Source organism: Leucopleurus acutus, assembly GCF_964270905.1.
Source record: "Leucopleurus acutus genome assembly, chromosome: 10".
Taxonomy (NCBI): Eukaryota; Metazoa; Chordata; class Mammalia; order Artiodactyla; family Delphinidae; genus Leucopleurus; species Leucopleurus acutus.
Window position 1 is genome coordinate 85,929,495 of NC_139153.1, and position 12,675 is coordinate 85,942,169.

General features: G+C 40.1%; 2 protein-coding genes across 5 annotated transcripts in view; one reads left to right on the top strand and one right to left on the bottom strand.

Annotated features, from left to right (window-relative positions):
* GPLD1 (glycosylphosphatidylinositol specific phospholipase D1) overlaps positions 1-8,439 on the top strand; it is a 50,393-nt gene extending 41,954 nt beyond the window's left edge. For 2 of the 4 annotated variants that reach the window (XM_082847990.1, XM_082847992.1), the window contains 5 exons: positions 36-212; positions 559-719; positions 1,885-1,911; positions 2,297-2,347; positions 4,825-8,436. In XM_082847990.1, the coding sequence (XP_082704116.1) occupies positions 36-212; positions 559-719; positions 1,885-1,911; positions 2,297-2,347; positions 4,825-4,911 (503 nt within the window). In that variant the 3' untranslated portion in view covers positions 4,912-8,436. Of the gene's footprint in view, positions 1-35; positions 213-558; positions 720-1,884; positions 1,912-2,296; positions 2,348-4,824 lie in introns of all 4 variants that reach the window. The other 2 variants (XR_014326508.1, XM_082847991.1) reach the window with 2 other exon arrangements.
* A 124-nt stretch (positions 8,440-8,563) lies between these two features.
* MRS2 (magnesium transporter MRS2) overlaps positions 8,564-12,675 on the bottom strand; it is a 29,919-nt gene continuing 25,807 nt past the window's right edge. The window contains exons 10-11 of the mRNA XM_082848015.1: positions 10,216-10,329; positions 8,564-9,678 (exon numbers count right to left, since the gene is read on the bottom strand). Coding sequence (XP_082704141.1) covers positions 9,568-9,678; positions 10,216-10,329 — 225 coding nt within the window. The 3' untranslated portion in view covers positions 8,564-9,567. The remainder of the gene's footprint in view (positions 9,679-10,215; positions 10,330-12,675) is intronic.

The window sequence follows — 12,675 nt, forward strand, 5'->3', positions numbered from 1 at the left end:
GATGGCAGCAGTTACCATACTGTGGTTTATTTCAGATGTCGCGGGTAAGATGGCATTCCTGACCACGACCTTGCGCCAAGGTGGAAGCACTCGGATGTACAAACTGCCACCTGACTTGCAGCCTTCTCTGCTCAGCACCTTCAGTGGAGACCGCCGCTTCTCCCGATTTGGTGGCGTTCTGCACTTGAGTGACCTGGATAACGATGGCTTAGGTAGGAAGGAACGGTGTCTCGGGCCAATAAGAAAGTCCTTTGCTTAATTGATGAGTCCCCCTAATTGGCTCACCTAGGCTCTACCCTCATAATGAATGAAGACCAGAGCCGGATGTACAAGAGTAGTACTTTTTGAACATGGTGACATGAGAGCCACCCACATCAACTATTATTAATGAATGATAACAGAAAACAAAAGCCTCTGACTACGTTGGAATGAAATCAGGACAGACCTAGTAAAAGATGTACTAATATTATTTGTGGAAGGTTGGGTCAGGATCCAGTAGTGTAGTGGAACAATGACAGTGAGTAGATACTTCCTGCTGCTGGTTTTCATTGTTTACAGATGAAATCATCATGGCAGCCCCACTGAGGATCACAGATGTAACCTCTGGACTGACAGGGGGAGAAGATGGCCGTGTCTATGTGTATAATGGCAAACAGGTCACCTTGGGCGACATGACAGGCAAATGCAAATCGTGGGTAGCTCCATGTCCAGAAGAAAAGGTAACTGTTCTTGTACACAATTCCATAGCATCCTGGGAAAGGATGGCTACTTGCTGATGCCTTAGTAAATTATGTCCACTACAGAACTCTTATTAGTTTCTGCCTGAACTCAGGTAACCTGCCCCTTACCTGGGGTCAGGACACCATCCCATGCTCCTGTTTGTAGGCCCAGGCTGCCTGCTTACCGGCAGTTCTGCAGTGTTCACCCCCCACAGCTGCAGTTGGATGGGGTGTCATATTGGTTCTTGGTCATAGCCGGCCACTGCTTGGTTAGGAGCCCACGGCAGAAGAAAACAGGCCACGGCCATTGGAGTTTCATGAAGACTCCCAATCTTTTTATTTCATCTTTCATTGCTTTGTTTTATTCCTTTTCTCAGGTGGGTTTCCTTAACTTGGCTGTTATTTTTAAACTGAAAAATTACTTTTTAAATTGCAAAAAATGAAAGTTTATTGTAAAAATATTAGAAAATACACAGTACAAAGAAAATTAAAATCTATCTGGAATTCTACTCTACAGAGATAACGTCTATTACCCTTTGATGTTTATCCTTCTAGGATTTTGCTAAACTTAATTGCTACCATTTATTGTGCATTCACTCTGTGCCTAGCACTATGCTACACATAAAAAATCTAATCCACATCAAAGCTATTAATTTGGTATTTTATTCCCATTATAAAGAAATTGAAGATTGGAGAAGGAAGTTGTTACAGGTCACACAGCTAGGAAATAGCAGAACAGAGACTTGAACCAAGAGCTGATTCTAAAGTGCACTCTTAACCACTACACTGTGCGTATCTTATTAACGGGGGTGACCATATTGTACATGATTTTGTATACAACTTTGTTTTCTACGCCTTCCTATAGTCTTATACAATATATCTACCAGATACCTAGTATTTTATCTGTAGATAAACCAGTCTAATCATTAAGTGATTATTAGTCACTTAGTCCATTTCAAATTTTTGCTGTTACAGTAAGAAATATTCACATATAAACATTTTTATACATCTATTTTTCTGAGCTAAACTGTAAGAAGAATTTCTGGTGACAAAGGGCTTCTCTAAAATGAAGAAATGTGAGTGTAAGGGTGTAATTAAAATTGGTTTAAAAAAAACCCCATGAACAGTAATAACATTGTCTCCCTTTCTCATCACTTTCTTTCAGGCCCAATACGTATTGATTTCTCCTGAAGTAAGTACCTTCTGAAAAAAATGAAAAACTACCAAAAAAAAAGCAGCCCTTTCCCTTATTTCAAGTTGATAAAATCACATGGTGGTTTTTTTTATAAATTTATTTTTGGCTGCGTTGGGTCTGTGTTGCTGTGCATGGGCTTTCTCTAGTTGCGGAGCACGGGCTCTAGGCACGCAGGCTTCAGTAGTTACGGCTCGCGGGCTCTAGAGCGCAGGCTCAGTAGTTGTGGTGCACGGGCTTAGTTGCTCCACAGCATGTGGGATCCTCCAGGGCACTTGTGTCCCCTGCATTGGCAGGTGGATTCTTAACCACCGTGCCACCAGAGAAGCCCCATGGTGCGTTTTCAAAGGCTACTAACAGGGAGTTAACAGAGTGTGTTTTTCAGGCAGGCTCAAGGTTTGGGAGCTCTATGATCACTGTGAGGTCAAAGAAAAAGGTGAGTACCAAGACTGTACCACTTTGATATCTGCATTTGTTCTAAGGCTGGGATTTGGGGATGATCTCATTTTGTATGTATTTTAGATTTTTTAATTTGAAAAATAGAGGGACACACACAAAAACACACTCGCACATAATCCCATCAGTTTTGGTGAAAAGTTTCCCTTGCTACCCCTCCAATTTCATCCTCTACAGCAGAGGTTAGCAAATTAGAGCCTATGGGCCAACTCTAGCTGGCTGCCCGTTTTTGTATAGCCCATGAACTAAAAATCATTGACATGTGTGCAATGATCAAAAAATATATTTTGTGACACATATGAAGTTCAACTTGCAGTGTCTCAAGTTTTAGTGGGATATAGCCACGGTCATTCCTTTCTTTACAGCTGCTACTATACCGTTGATCAGCTGCCTCAGACTGACATCCCACAAAGCCTAACATATTATCCTGGGCCCTTCACTTGCCATACTGGCTAAGCACTATTAATATTTTGGTTCTTTTTCTACAAGACTGTTTTTGTATGACTTTAGAAACATACACATGTAACTGTCTTTCAGTGCCTCCTTCCAGACAAGTACATATAGAACTATCTGATTCTTTTCAATGACTGAATAGTAATTTATTGTCTGGATGCACCATATTTTATTTCTTTGGTTTACTTTCTCAATAGACATTTAGTTATTTCTTGTAGTTACTTCCATTTTTTTCCTATTACAGACAACGCTCTAGTGAGCATTCTTGTATCTTTATAATTTATATCTTTATAATTGTGCAAATTTCTCTGCTGGTAAGATTCCTAGAAGACGGCTAGGTCAAGGAGTATGCACATTTTGAATTTTAATAGATACAACAGATTAAATGGGTTTTATCTTAAAATATACAGCTAAACCACTGATTCCACTCATTTATTTTAGGATATGACATTGTATGGAATTAGGCTATGAGAGAGATAGAAAGTTAAGATTTATACACACGGGAAGTTAAGATTTATACACACGGGAAGTCAAGTAAAATGCAAATCAGTGTAGGATTAAATGGTAAAGAGTAAGTGAACTATGGGATGAAGTTCAAGTAGCCCTTGCTGTAACTCATTTATAGAATACTCAACCATTTATACCAACTGAAAGGGGGTAGTACAGATCATCTAAAAGTATATTTGATTCCTTTCTGTATAACAATGCAAATTCATCTTCCTTTGAGACTGGGGGCCCCTAAAGCACTCTGAGTGTAAAGATAAATCAAAGGTTATATTTAAAAAATGGACACAGACAATCTGAGGATGATCAGAGTGGGTGGCCTTTTACTTGAGCAAAAGTTGTGACTTTGAAGACTCCTTTCTCTACGTGAGCATTAAGTACTGAACTAGTAACCAGCTAGAACCAGGAGGACTTGGCACTTACCTGAGTGGTACTGCCACCTCCCGTGGGGCTGCCTTCAGTCAGCCGAGGGCCCTGGCGGAGCAGTGTTACATTGGGTACCAGAGAGGCAGACAAACCTGGTCCCTGCCCCCAGGTTCTTAGTGGAAAAATGAAACACCTACAAGACCAGCAAGTCCATTTAGGATGACCAAAGGCAGTCAGAGATCAATGGAAGTCTATGCTGGTGGCCTTGCAGGGTCCCTTGGGCCTGAGTGGATCTGGAACTAGGAGTAGGCTGACTGGGCAGAGAGGGCAAGCAGCAGGGGAACACTTGATTTTAGGCATGAAGATGGTTTAACCAGGAAATGGAGAGGAAACTTAGCTCACAGCCAAACTACAGGCAAATCCAGTAAATGAGTAATTCCATAAATAAGAGTTGAGCTTTTCCCTCTTATCTGACACTAGTGTATTTAAAAAGATACAAGCAAAGGGTTAAGCATAGTATTTGACATATGGTAAAGGCTCAATATGTTAGCCTTTATTTCTGGATTCCATTGGTAGTTTTCAAAATTAAGTCAATGAGCAACGTCACAGTTTTATGGTCACACCCTGCTCTACCACAACCCTATCAGCCAGTTTGATCAGCTACACCTCATTTATCAGCCATGGTCCAGAAAAACTCTTGGTAGTTTCCAAAACTAAAATCCACCTCAAAAACTGTTTAAAAACTTGTCCAAGCTTAGACCATTCTGAAAAACAGTTCCTACAATATTTCAATCAGCAGGGGCAGAGTAGGTGGTGTGAACACACTGACAAAGGCCAGCCTGTTTGTGGAAGTCTTACTACTCCAAATATGCCGTCTACACTGCACCACAGCTCAGATGCTGAATAAAAACGCATGGACACACTTTTCCTTTATGTACCAGAGAAGGGACCTTCCTCAGCTGTAGTTTTCTGAACCTACAGATCTGCCAAAGGGGTATTTAAGCTCAAGCCCTGGGGTCTGGCCAATGTCTTACTCATCTTTATATTTCCGAGCATAACATGATGCCTGGACTACAGCAGGAACTTAATAGATGTTATGAACGGAAAATGAATCCTGTTTTGTGTCCCCTACAGAACCAAGTTGTCATCGCTGCTGGAAAGAGTTCTCTGGGAGCCCGACTCTCCGGGGCACTTCATATCTATAGCCTCGGCCAAGACTAAAGGTTTCACTCCATTTTCCTAACCTGCCCCTCCCTCTCTCATGCCAAGTCATCTCCAGGGTGAGCGTTCTGGTGGACAGAGTGATGCCTCCAGTGGAGCCTTGTAGATCCCACCACAGGTGGGGCTCCTGGGGGTGGAGACATACACACTAACAGCCGAACTATCTGGAAATAGGATACAGTAAATGGGGACAACGTCAGAAGCATGTGAAGCAGCAAATACTCTGGTTAGTCATGTCCCCTTCCAAAATTTGTTTCCTTTGTACCTAAACTTATTCCTAACTTGTTTCCTGTGCTCAGACCTGCTGTACAACCTATTTCCTCTTCCACATGAGTACCTGTGTCTGATGACTGGAAAGGCCTCTCTCTGGTTATCTCTTAGGAAAACCTCTGTAACACAATTCTTCCTAAAAATGTCCTTTTAAAGTTGGTGACCCATTCCAATCAAACAAATAGAAAGCACAGTATACAGGAAAAGGGCACGAAGAGCAGAAACAGAGTGAGGAGAAAAGTAAGGGGTGAGGCATAACCTCACAACTCCAAAATCATCTTGCAAATGATATGGTCCTTTCTTATGAGGATGATTGTATTTTCAATGTTTCATATAGTGAAAGACAAATATAAAAAGTAAAACATCTTACTGTGCCCTCAGATGCTTTCGGAGAAACGACTGTTCTAACAGCAGATGAACCTAGTGAGCTAGCCTGAGTCATCCCACGAAGCGTTGGGTGCACTAGGCTGCCACAAGCTGCGCCAACACAACTAGAGCAGAAAGGAGAGAGATCTGTCCTGAGCCGGAGGCCAGGGACCAAGAGGAGTGAGGCAGGCCTTGGCCGCCCTTGTTTCTGGGCTGGTTTTAGCAGAGTAGATCTCATCTGCCAGTCCTGCAGGGTGGCATATTTAAGGGAAAGGAAATGTACCATAGAATTTCAGCTTCACTAAAAATCTGCAGGCATTATTATCCATAAACAGTAACTAGTTGATTCTCCATCAGTCAGGGTACAACCTCTTTCTTCTGACAGTAGTGAACTGATACTAAAAAGCAGGAGAAAATTAAAAATGACCAGAGCCCTTCTCTTAGCTTCTCTGGAGGCAGTATACAGAGACTGGTCAAAGGAGACAGGAATTCAGCTGAAGAGTAAGCTAAATCAGAAATCAAGGAAAAGCTAGTAGAATTACAACTGTGAGCATAAGGTGAGTATGTATATAGGAAAACAGCATAAACAGGCACATACCTAGATAGGACCTCTGGATCACTCCTGGGACTGTCTCATCTTTCTGAAAGAGGAATACTAGCTGCATGGTTCCCCTATGGCACAGCGAAAAGCACATAGAAACACAGTATGGTTTTTGGTTAACAATTATTGGCAGCTCAACCTATTTGAAGAATTCCTATTTGAAGAATTATTTTTAATTAAAAGGAAGTTTATTTTTAGGGGACCAGAAATTAGCTGTAATTATGAGTTTTTATGAATTGAGACGTCTGAGTGTAGAACAAACTAATGACACTGCATTTTAGTAAAGGCATGTTTTCACTATTGGATTAGAAGGACGCATACCTTCATATTGCCGTTATTATAGAAAGTGTTATGCTTTACTAAATGATAGGGCCTATGTTTAAACATGATTATTCTTTACCTGAGGATTTTTATTTTCTCAATGCCTGAACATACCACATAGCAAGAAGCAGGAGGAGAGGGTTAAAATTTACAACGTTAGAAGCAGGTTTTCATATAGGATATCAAACCATACTAACCCCATATTCAAAATTATATAAATTGTACTTCTACTGAGTATATGGCAAATATGTAAAAACCCAGCATACAGGAAAAAAGTCTAATACCTGACAGTCTAATGTATTATCCTAATAGGTGGATTAAATTTTCACTCTACTAAGTATTAACTGTAGTTCCAAGCATTGATTCTGAAATACTTAACAAAAATACCTTAGGGATTTAATCTCTCCTGAACACAAACCTGAACTTATACAATTTAACTCAAAATTACCTTTACGATATCAGAACACATTTACATATTTGCAATTTTTATCTATTACCTGTATATGCCAAAACTTTCATCAAGGCTTCAATACTGGAATTGTTCTATGCCTTTGTCTCACAGACCTACAGAGATTTGAAGTGAGTCTGGGAATAAACTCAGGTCTCTGAATTCCCTATTCCATGCTCCATCTGCATAGCTATTACTAAGGTAATGACAATAAATCCTGAATTTAGAGTGAGTTTAATATTGCAATTCCAAAACATAAAGCTTGTACAACTCTTGGAATAACTCACCAAAATAAATGGCTTTTTAATATGACTATTTAGTGGTTATCAGTCTTTATCAAGGATGAAACAACTGTTAACAGCATCTTAAAATGACGTCTATTCTTGCCACATTTTCTTAAAGGCCTTACAAAGGCAATCTGTTAAGAATATCATTCCTTGTACTTATACATGTTAAACAGAATACGACTGCCTGCTTACTCGTAACTGAATGTTTGGTATTCTTTCACCTTACTTACATACTCCGTCTATTTAAATTCAAAATTTAAAACTGCTGAACATTTTTTTTTTTTGGCATAAGCTATTATTTGAGGGCTCTTTAATATAAGAAGCATCCTGCTACCTATCACCAAAGCAGAGCTAGCTGACATCTGGAAATCATACTTGATTTAACCACCTTCAAGAAATTTAAACCATTAGTACCTTCCCTTTATCAGACTTATGAGGTAGTTGCATTTATTCTCCCATTTACTGATGCGACATGACTCATCAAAAATTTTATATAAGCCCACAAACTAAGCAACATCAGAAAGAAAAAAAGACCAAAATTCTATCCTATGCCTGATCTTAACCAAATCAAGTTTTGCCCTCTTGGACTTCCAATTCTTCATGTCACAGTTAAGTGATATTTATTACCTTATTTTACAGTGATGACCTAAGATCAAATAGCAGCAGAGTGCTCTGAGGTGTACCGGAGAAGAGTGCCCTGTGAAATCTAAACATTGTCAAAGATACTTCATCCTGGAAATCATCAAACAGATGTATGATGCTATTCACATTCCAACAACCACACCATAAAGTGTGCTCCAAGACAAGCCCAGCCTGCTTCATGCTATTCTAATGTCCTCTCATAACCAGACATGGGAACAGGGAAAACTTAATACTTGTAACTTTTCTTTCAAATCGGCTACTAGAAGATCATTTTTATTCCTAGCACTAAACCACCTAGTAAATGGACCCCTAAACTCCCTCATATGACATAATAGGGTATCAGGTATCCTCCAACATCATCAGGGTACGCGTATTTATTTTACTACTAAATTTGTAGCGCAAGAGCTGCTCTGAACACTCTATAATCTTCTATGCATCTTTTGGAGGCAAATATAACTGTCATGTTCTATTGCATAACTGTACTTAACCTCCAGAAAATAATCTGGGTTCGCCAAAAAGTTCGTTCAGGTTTATAAACCCAACATTAAAAGAGGCAGAAGATGTTAAGTACGATAGGAGCTTTTTTTTTTGCGGTACGCAGGCCTCTCACCATCGCGGCCTCCCCCGTTGCGGAGCACAGGCTCCGGACGCGCAGGCTCAGCGGCCATGGCTCACGGGCCCAGCTGCTCCGTGGCATGTGGGATCTTCCCGGACCTGGGCACGAACCCATGTCCCCCGCATCGGCAGGCGGACTCTCAACCACTGCGCCACCAGGGAAGCCCCAGGATAGGAGCTTTGAGACACACAAATATCAGTCATTTGTTGTAAACCCAAATCTGATTGTGAAAACAAAAAGGTATCACAATTTTAAAGTTTATCTACCCTCTTGTTTTAGGAAGCCCATCTGTCAACCTCCAAGGTGTAGGCAAATAGATTAACTAGGCTACATATATTTTCCTTTTTGGGGTGACATGTCTATCTGTTCTAAAAACCAGGGAATGACCAAAACAGCTATAAAGCAGTAATAGAATGGAAATTCTTTCAGCTCAATTCCCAAAAGCTTTAATTATAGTCAAGCAAAGAAAAATAGTTTCATTGGTTGAGGAAGTAAAATTCTGATTAACTGGAACCTATATAAAGCTGACATTAAACTCATTTCCTTTTTTTTATTCCTTATATAAAAGGGGGGCAAATACAAGAAAATAAGGTTATGTCAAAGACTGGTTTAAAGCACAAACTCCTAGAGTTTGTTTTAAGGTTAATATATATTCTGCTAGCTTTTCAGTCACCTGAGAGTGACAAATTCACAAGAATGTGATTCCTTGTACTAAGAACTATGGCAACCTGGTCTCATAACTGTGGGCTTGTCAAGTTTCCAGGCTTCATTTGGCATGAGGTTGCACTTTTGTTGACATGTATAAATTAAATAAAATTGATACCACAATCTATTCTTGTGTTAAGTTAATCTCTTAAGTTTGTAGGAAATAAAACTTTGGTGTTTTACAAAGCAAGCGCTTTGTTTCTTTACTCAGAATCCTGAAAATGCAATTAAGTTCTAGTACTGTGACTGCCGTTAATATTTTTAACATCAGACACTATAATTTAAATGTCAGTGGTTTTTTCCCCAAGTCTCTGACTCTTATAAAAGAAAATAATAGAAGAATATCAGAATTCTCCTGTGACTACCATAAAAAAATAATTCAGTTTCCACCGGGTTGTGCCTAACGGTTTGTTAGGACACTCCTGCTTGATTCAAGTCCATCCGGCCTGAAGCTGTGTTTCATTTCCGTCCTTCTATCTGCCTGCAGTGTCTTTTTAGGTAAAGAGGCCATCTAAATGAAGCAGAAAAATTCGTAATTTTAGTTGTGTCTGTTTAAAAGAAAAGCCACCAGTAAAACGATACATTAACCACTAAACGAGGAAAGGACTGCAAGCCATGTACCAGTGTCTTGAGCTCCAGGGGTATAAACTATAAGTAGAAACGTAAGAAAAAGAGGTAACCTGTGAATCTTTTCCTATACACGATAAATGTTCTCTACATTTCAATTTTGGTTATGACAAAAGCTGCACCACAAAGTTACTAACATCTGTCTAAATGTACAATGCTTGTCAGTGTCCCACACAGAACAAATTTCTAACTTATTTACTGTGCCAGGCCCTGTGCTCATAAGTGCATTACACACATTATCTAATTCTCCCTTTATTACATGAAGCAGGTGGCAGATGCGGAAACTGAGCGAGGCTTAGAGAAATTAAGTAACCTGCTCAGGGTCACAAAGCCCGTGACAGCTGAAGCCCAGGCCACAGGACTTCAGAGCCCAGGACTGTAAGGCCCTCTGCGGTACTGCTGTGAACCAGACCCTTCGTACCAGAGGAGGCAAAGGAGCTTCCAGCTGTCGTCCAAGGAATGACAGCAAACGCCTCCAGATGAGGCCACTTCCCATGAACATAATTCCTGTGATCAGCCAAAATACTCTATGGTCCTAAAAGAGAACACACAGTTAATTTCAGTCACAAAAGGTTAGTTTCCTTAGTGATAAAATTTCCTGGGGCTTCCCTGGTGGCGCAGTGGTTGAGAGTCCGCCTGCCGATGCAGGGGACACGGGTTCGTGCCCCGGTCTGGGAAGATCCCACATGCCGCGGAGCGGCTGGGCCCGTGAGCCATGGCCGCTGAGCCTGCGCGTCCGGAGCCTGTGCTCCGCAACGGGAGAGGCCACAATGATGAGAGGCCAGCGTACCGCAAAAAAAAAAAAAAAAAATTTTCCTGAACTTATCATTGCCCCAGAGTTTAAAAGAAACCTTCTGTTATTTGTACTGCTCTTTCCTATAGGAACTAAGAACAAATAGCACCCAGAGACCAAGCGTCAGAAAATAAATCAGAAGGAAAACATGATTTAAGAGTATTTTACAAAAAAAAAAAAAGAGTATTTTACAATCATCAATGAACCCACATTAACTATTTTTACTTTGTGTTTCCTTCGTCTGTTTACATTCACACAAATTTCAATAGTTATAATAGTTAGGATCACATAGGACATACAACTTAATTTAAATTTTTGGCTTATAGCCACATTTGCCAAACTGTGAGCTGAGGTGTCCTGGCATTACAGCACCACAGAATACTTTAAATTCTCAAGGAAATCACAGTGCCATCTGTGGAATACCATGAGAACTGCTACTCTTAAATTGTTTTGACCTACCTTCTTCATAAAAGAAACTGTAAGGTAACACGACAGAAACTCTAACATAATGAAAGAAACTTTTGGTCTAGGGATGCTGCAAAAAAATTACTAAGACACTAAAAGCATCATGAACCAAGAAAGTTTGGGAACCTCTGACTTACAGTGAACATTTTCCCTCACTGTCATTTTCTTTTCTTTTTTTTTTTGTGGCCACGCTGCACGGCTTGCAGGATCTTAGTTCCCTGACCAGGGATCAAACCCAGGCCCCCAGAGTCCCAACCACTGGACCACCAGGGAATTCCCCTCACTGTCATTTTCAGAATTGTATTATCTTTTGCAGTGTGATGCTTTTGAGTGCATGTGTGAATGTATAGAATCACAGAATTTATACTAATCTCCCACATGGAAGGAGTCTCAGCTACAGAAATGCCATTTGTTATTATCAACAATGGCTTGGTCTCCAGTGATTGGGAGCTCAATTTCCTCCAAAACGATCAGTAACCACCGATGGAAATTCAAGCCACATATGAAAAAGAAATCTGCCTCCTTTTTAACATGAGATTAGATGTTAGACATAATTTATCAAGAAGACAAGTGCTAATGTGAGTTAACTGTTTGGATGAACACATTTCCAGTTATCCTAAACGAAGGCGCTAATTTATTAAGTAAAAATTATGTTTAAATGAGATTTAGCATACCCAGATTACTGTTGTTTTTTGCTATAGACTGGTTCTGTAATGCCCTATGAACCAAAGTCTGGGAATGCTAAAATGTGATCAACTTGAGAGGTAAGCAAGTCCAAAATTCTATGTGTCATTAAAATACACACACAGCACAGTGGGAGACCTCTAGGAGATTAAGGGAAGGGACAAGTATCTAAGAGTTGGATTTTTAATGCCCCCTCTGCTCTGGGCGTGCCCTGCAGTATTGTATGTTTAAGTACCTACCTTTCAAGCTCTTCATCTCTGCCACTGTTCAGTCTATCTACTCCTTAAAAATAAGATGCCTAGAACATCTTGATGTGCCAAAGGCTAAAAAAGCACTAAAACTGATGGGGACATGTCAAAAGTACTCAGAAGTCAGCATGAAAGGAACAATTTGAACACCACGATAAATAATGACAGTAGTGACAGATTATAACTCATTGATTAAAGCAAGACCCCATGAGTCCATACTGATACAAATGAATAAATAACTGGGAGAGAAGGAAGGCTCTACTTTACAAAGAATAAAAGTAGGAGGAGTGATGGAATTAGAAATCCCCATGTGATAATCATCATTGCAGTACTTGATCCAGACATGAATCCACTTTGGATCAATTAGTGGATGCTAAAACTAGAGGGTGCAAATTATTAGAGAACTGCAAATCAAAACCACAATGAGGTACCACCTCACACAGGTCAGAATGGCCATCATGAAAAAGTCTACAAATAACAAGTGTTAGAAAGGGTGTGGAGAAAAGAGAACCCTCCCCTACACTGTTGGTGAGAAATGTAAGTTGGTGCAGCCACTATGAAAAACAGTACAGAGGTTCCTCAGAAAACTAAAAATAGAATTATCATATGATCCAGCAATCCCACTCCTGGGCATATATCTAGACAAAACTATAATTCAAAAAGATACAAGCACCCCTATGTTCATAGCAGC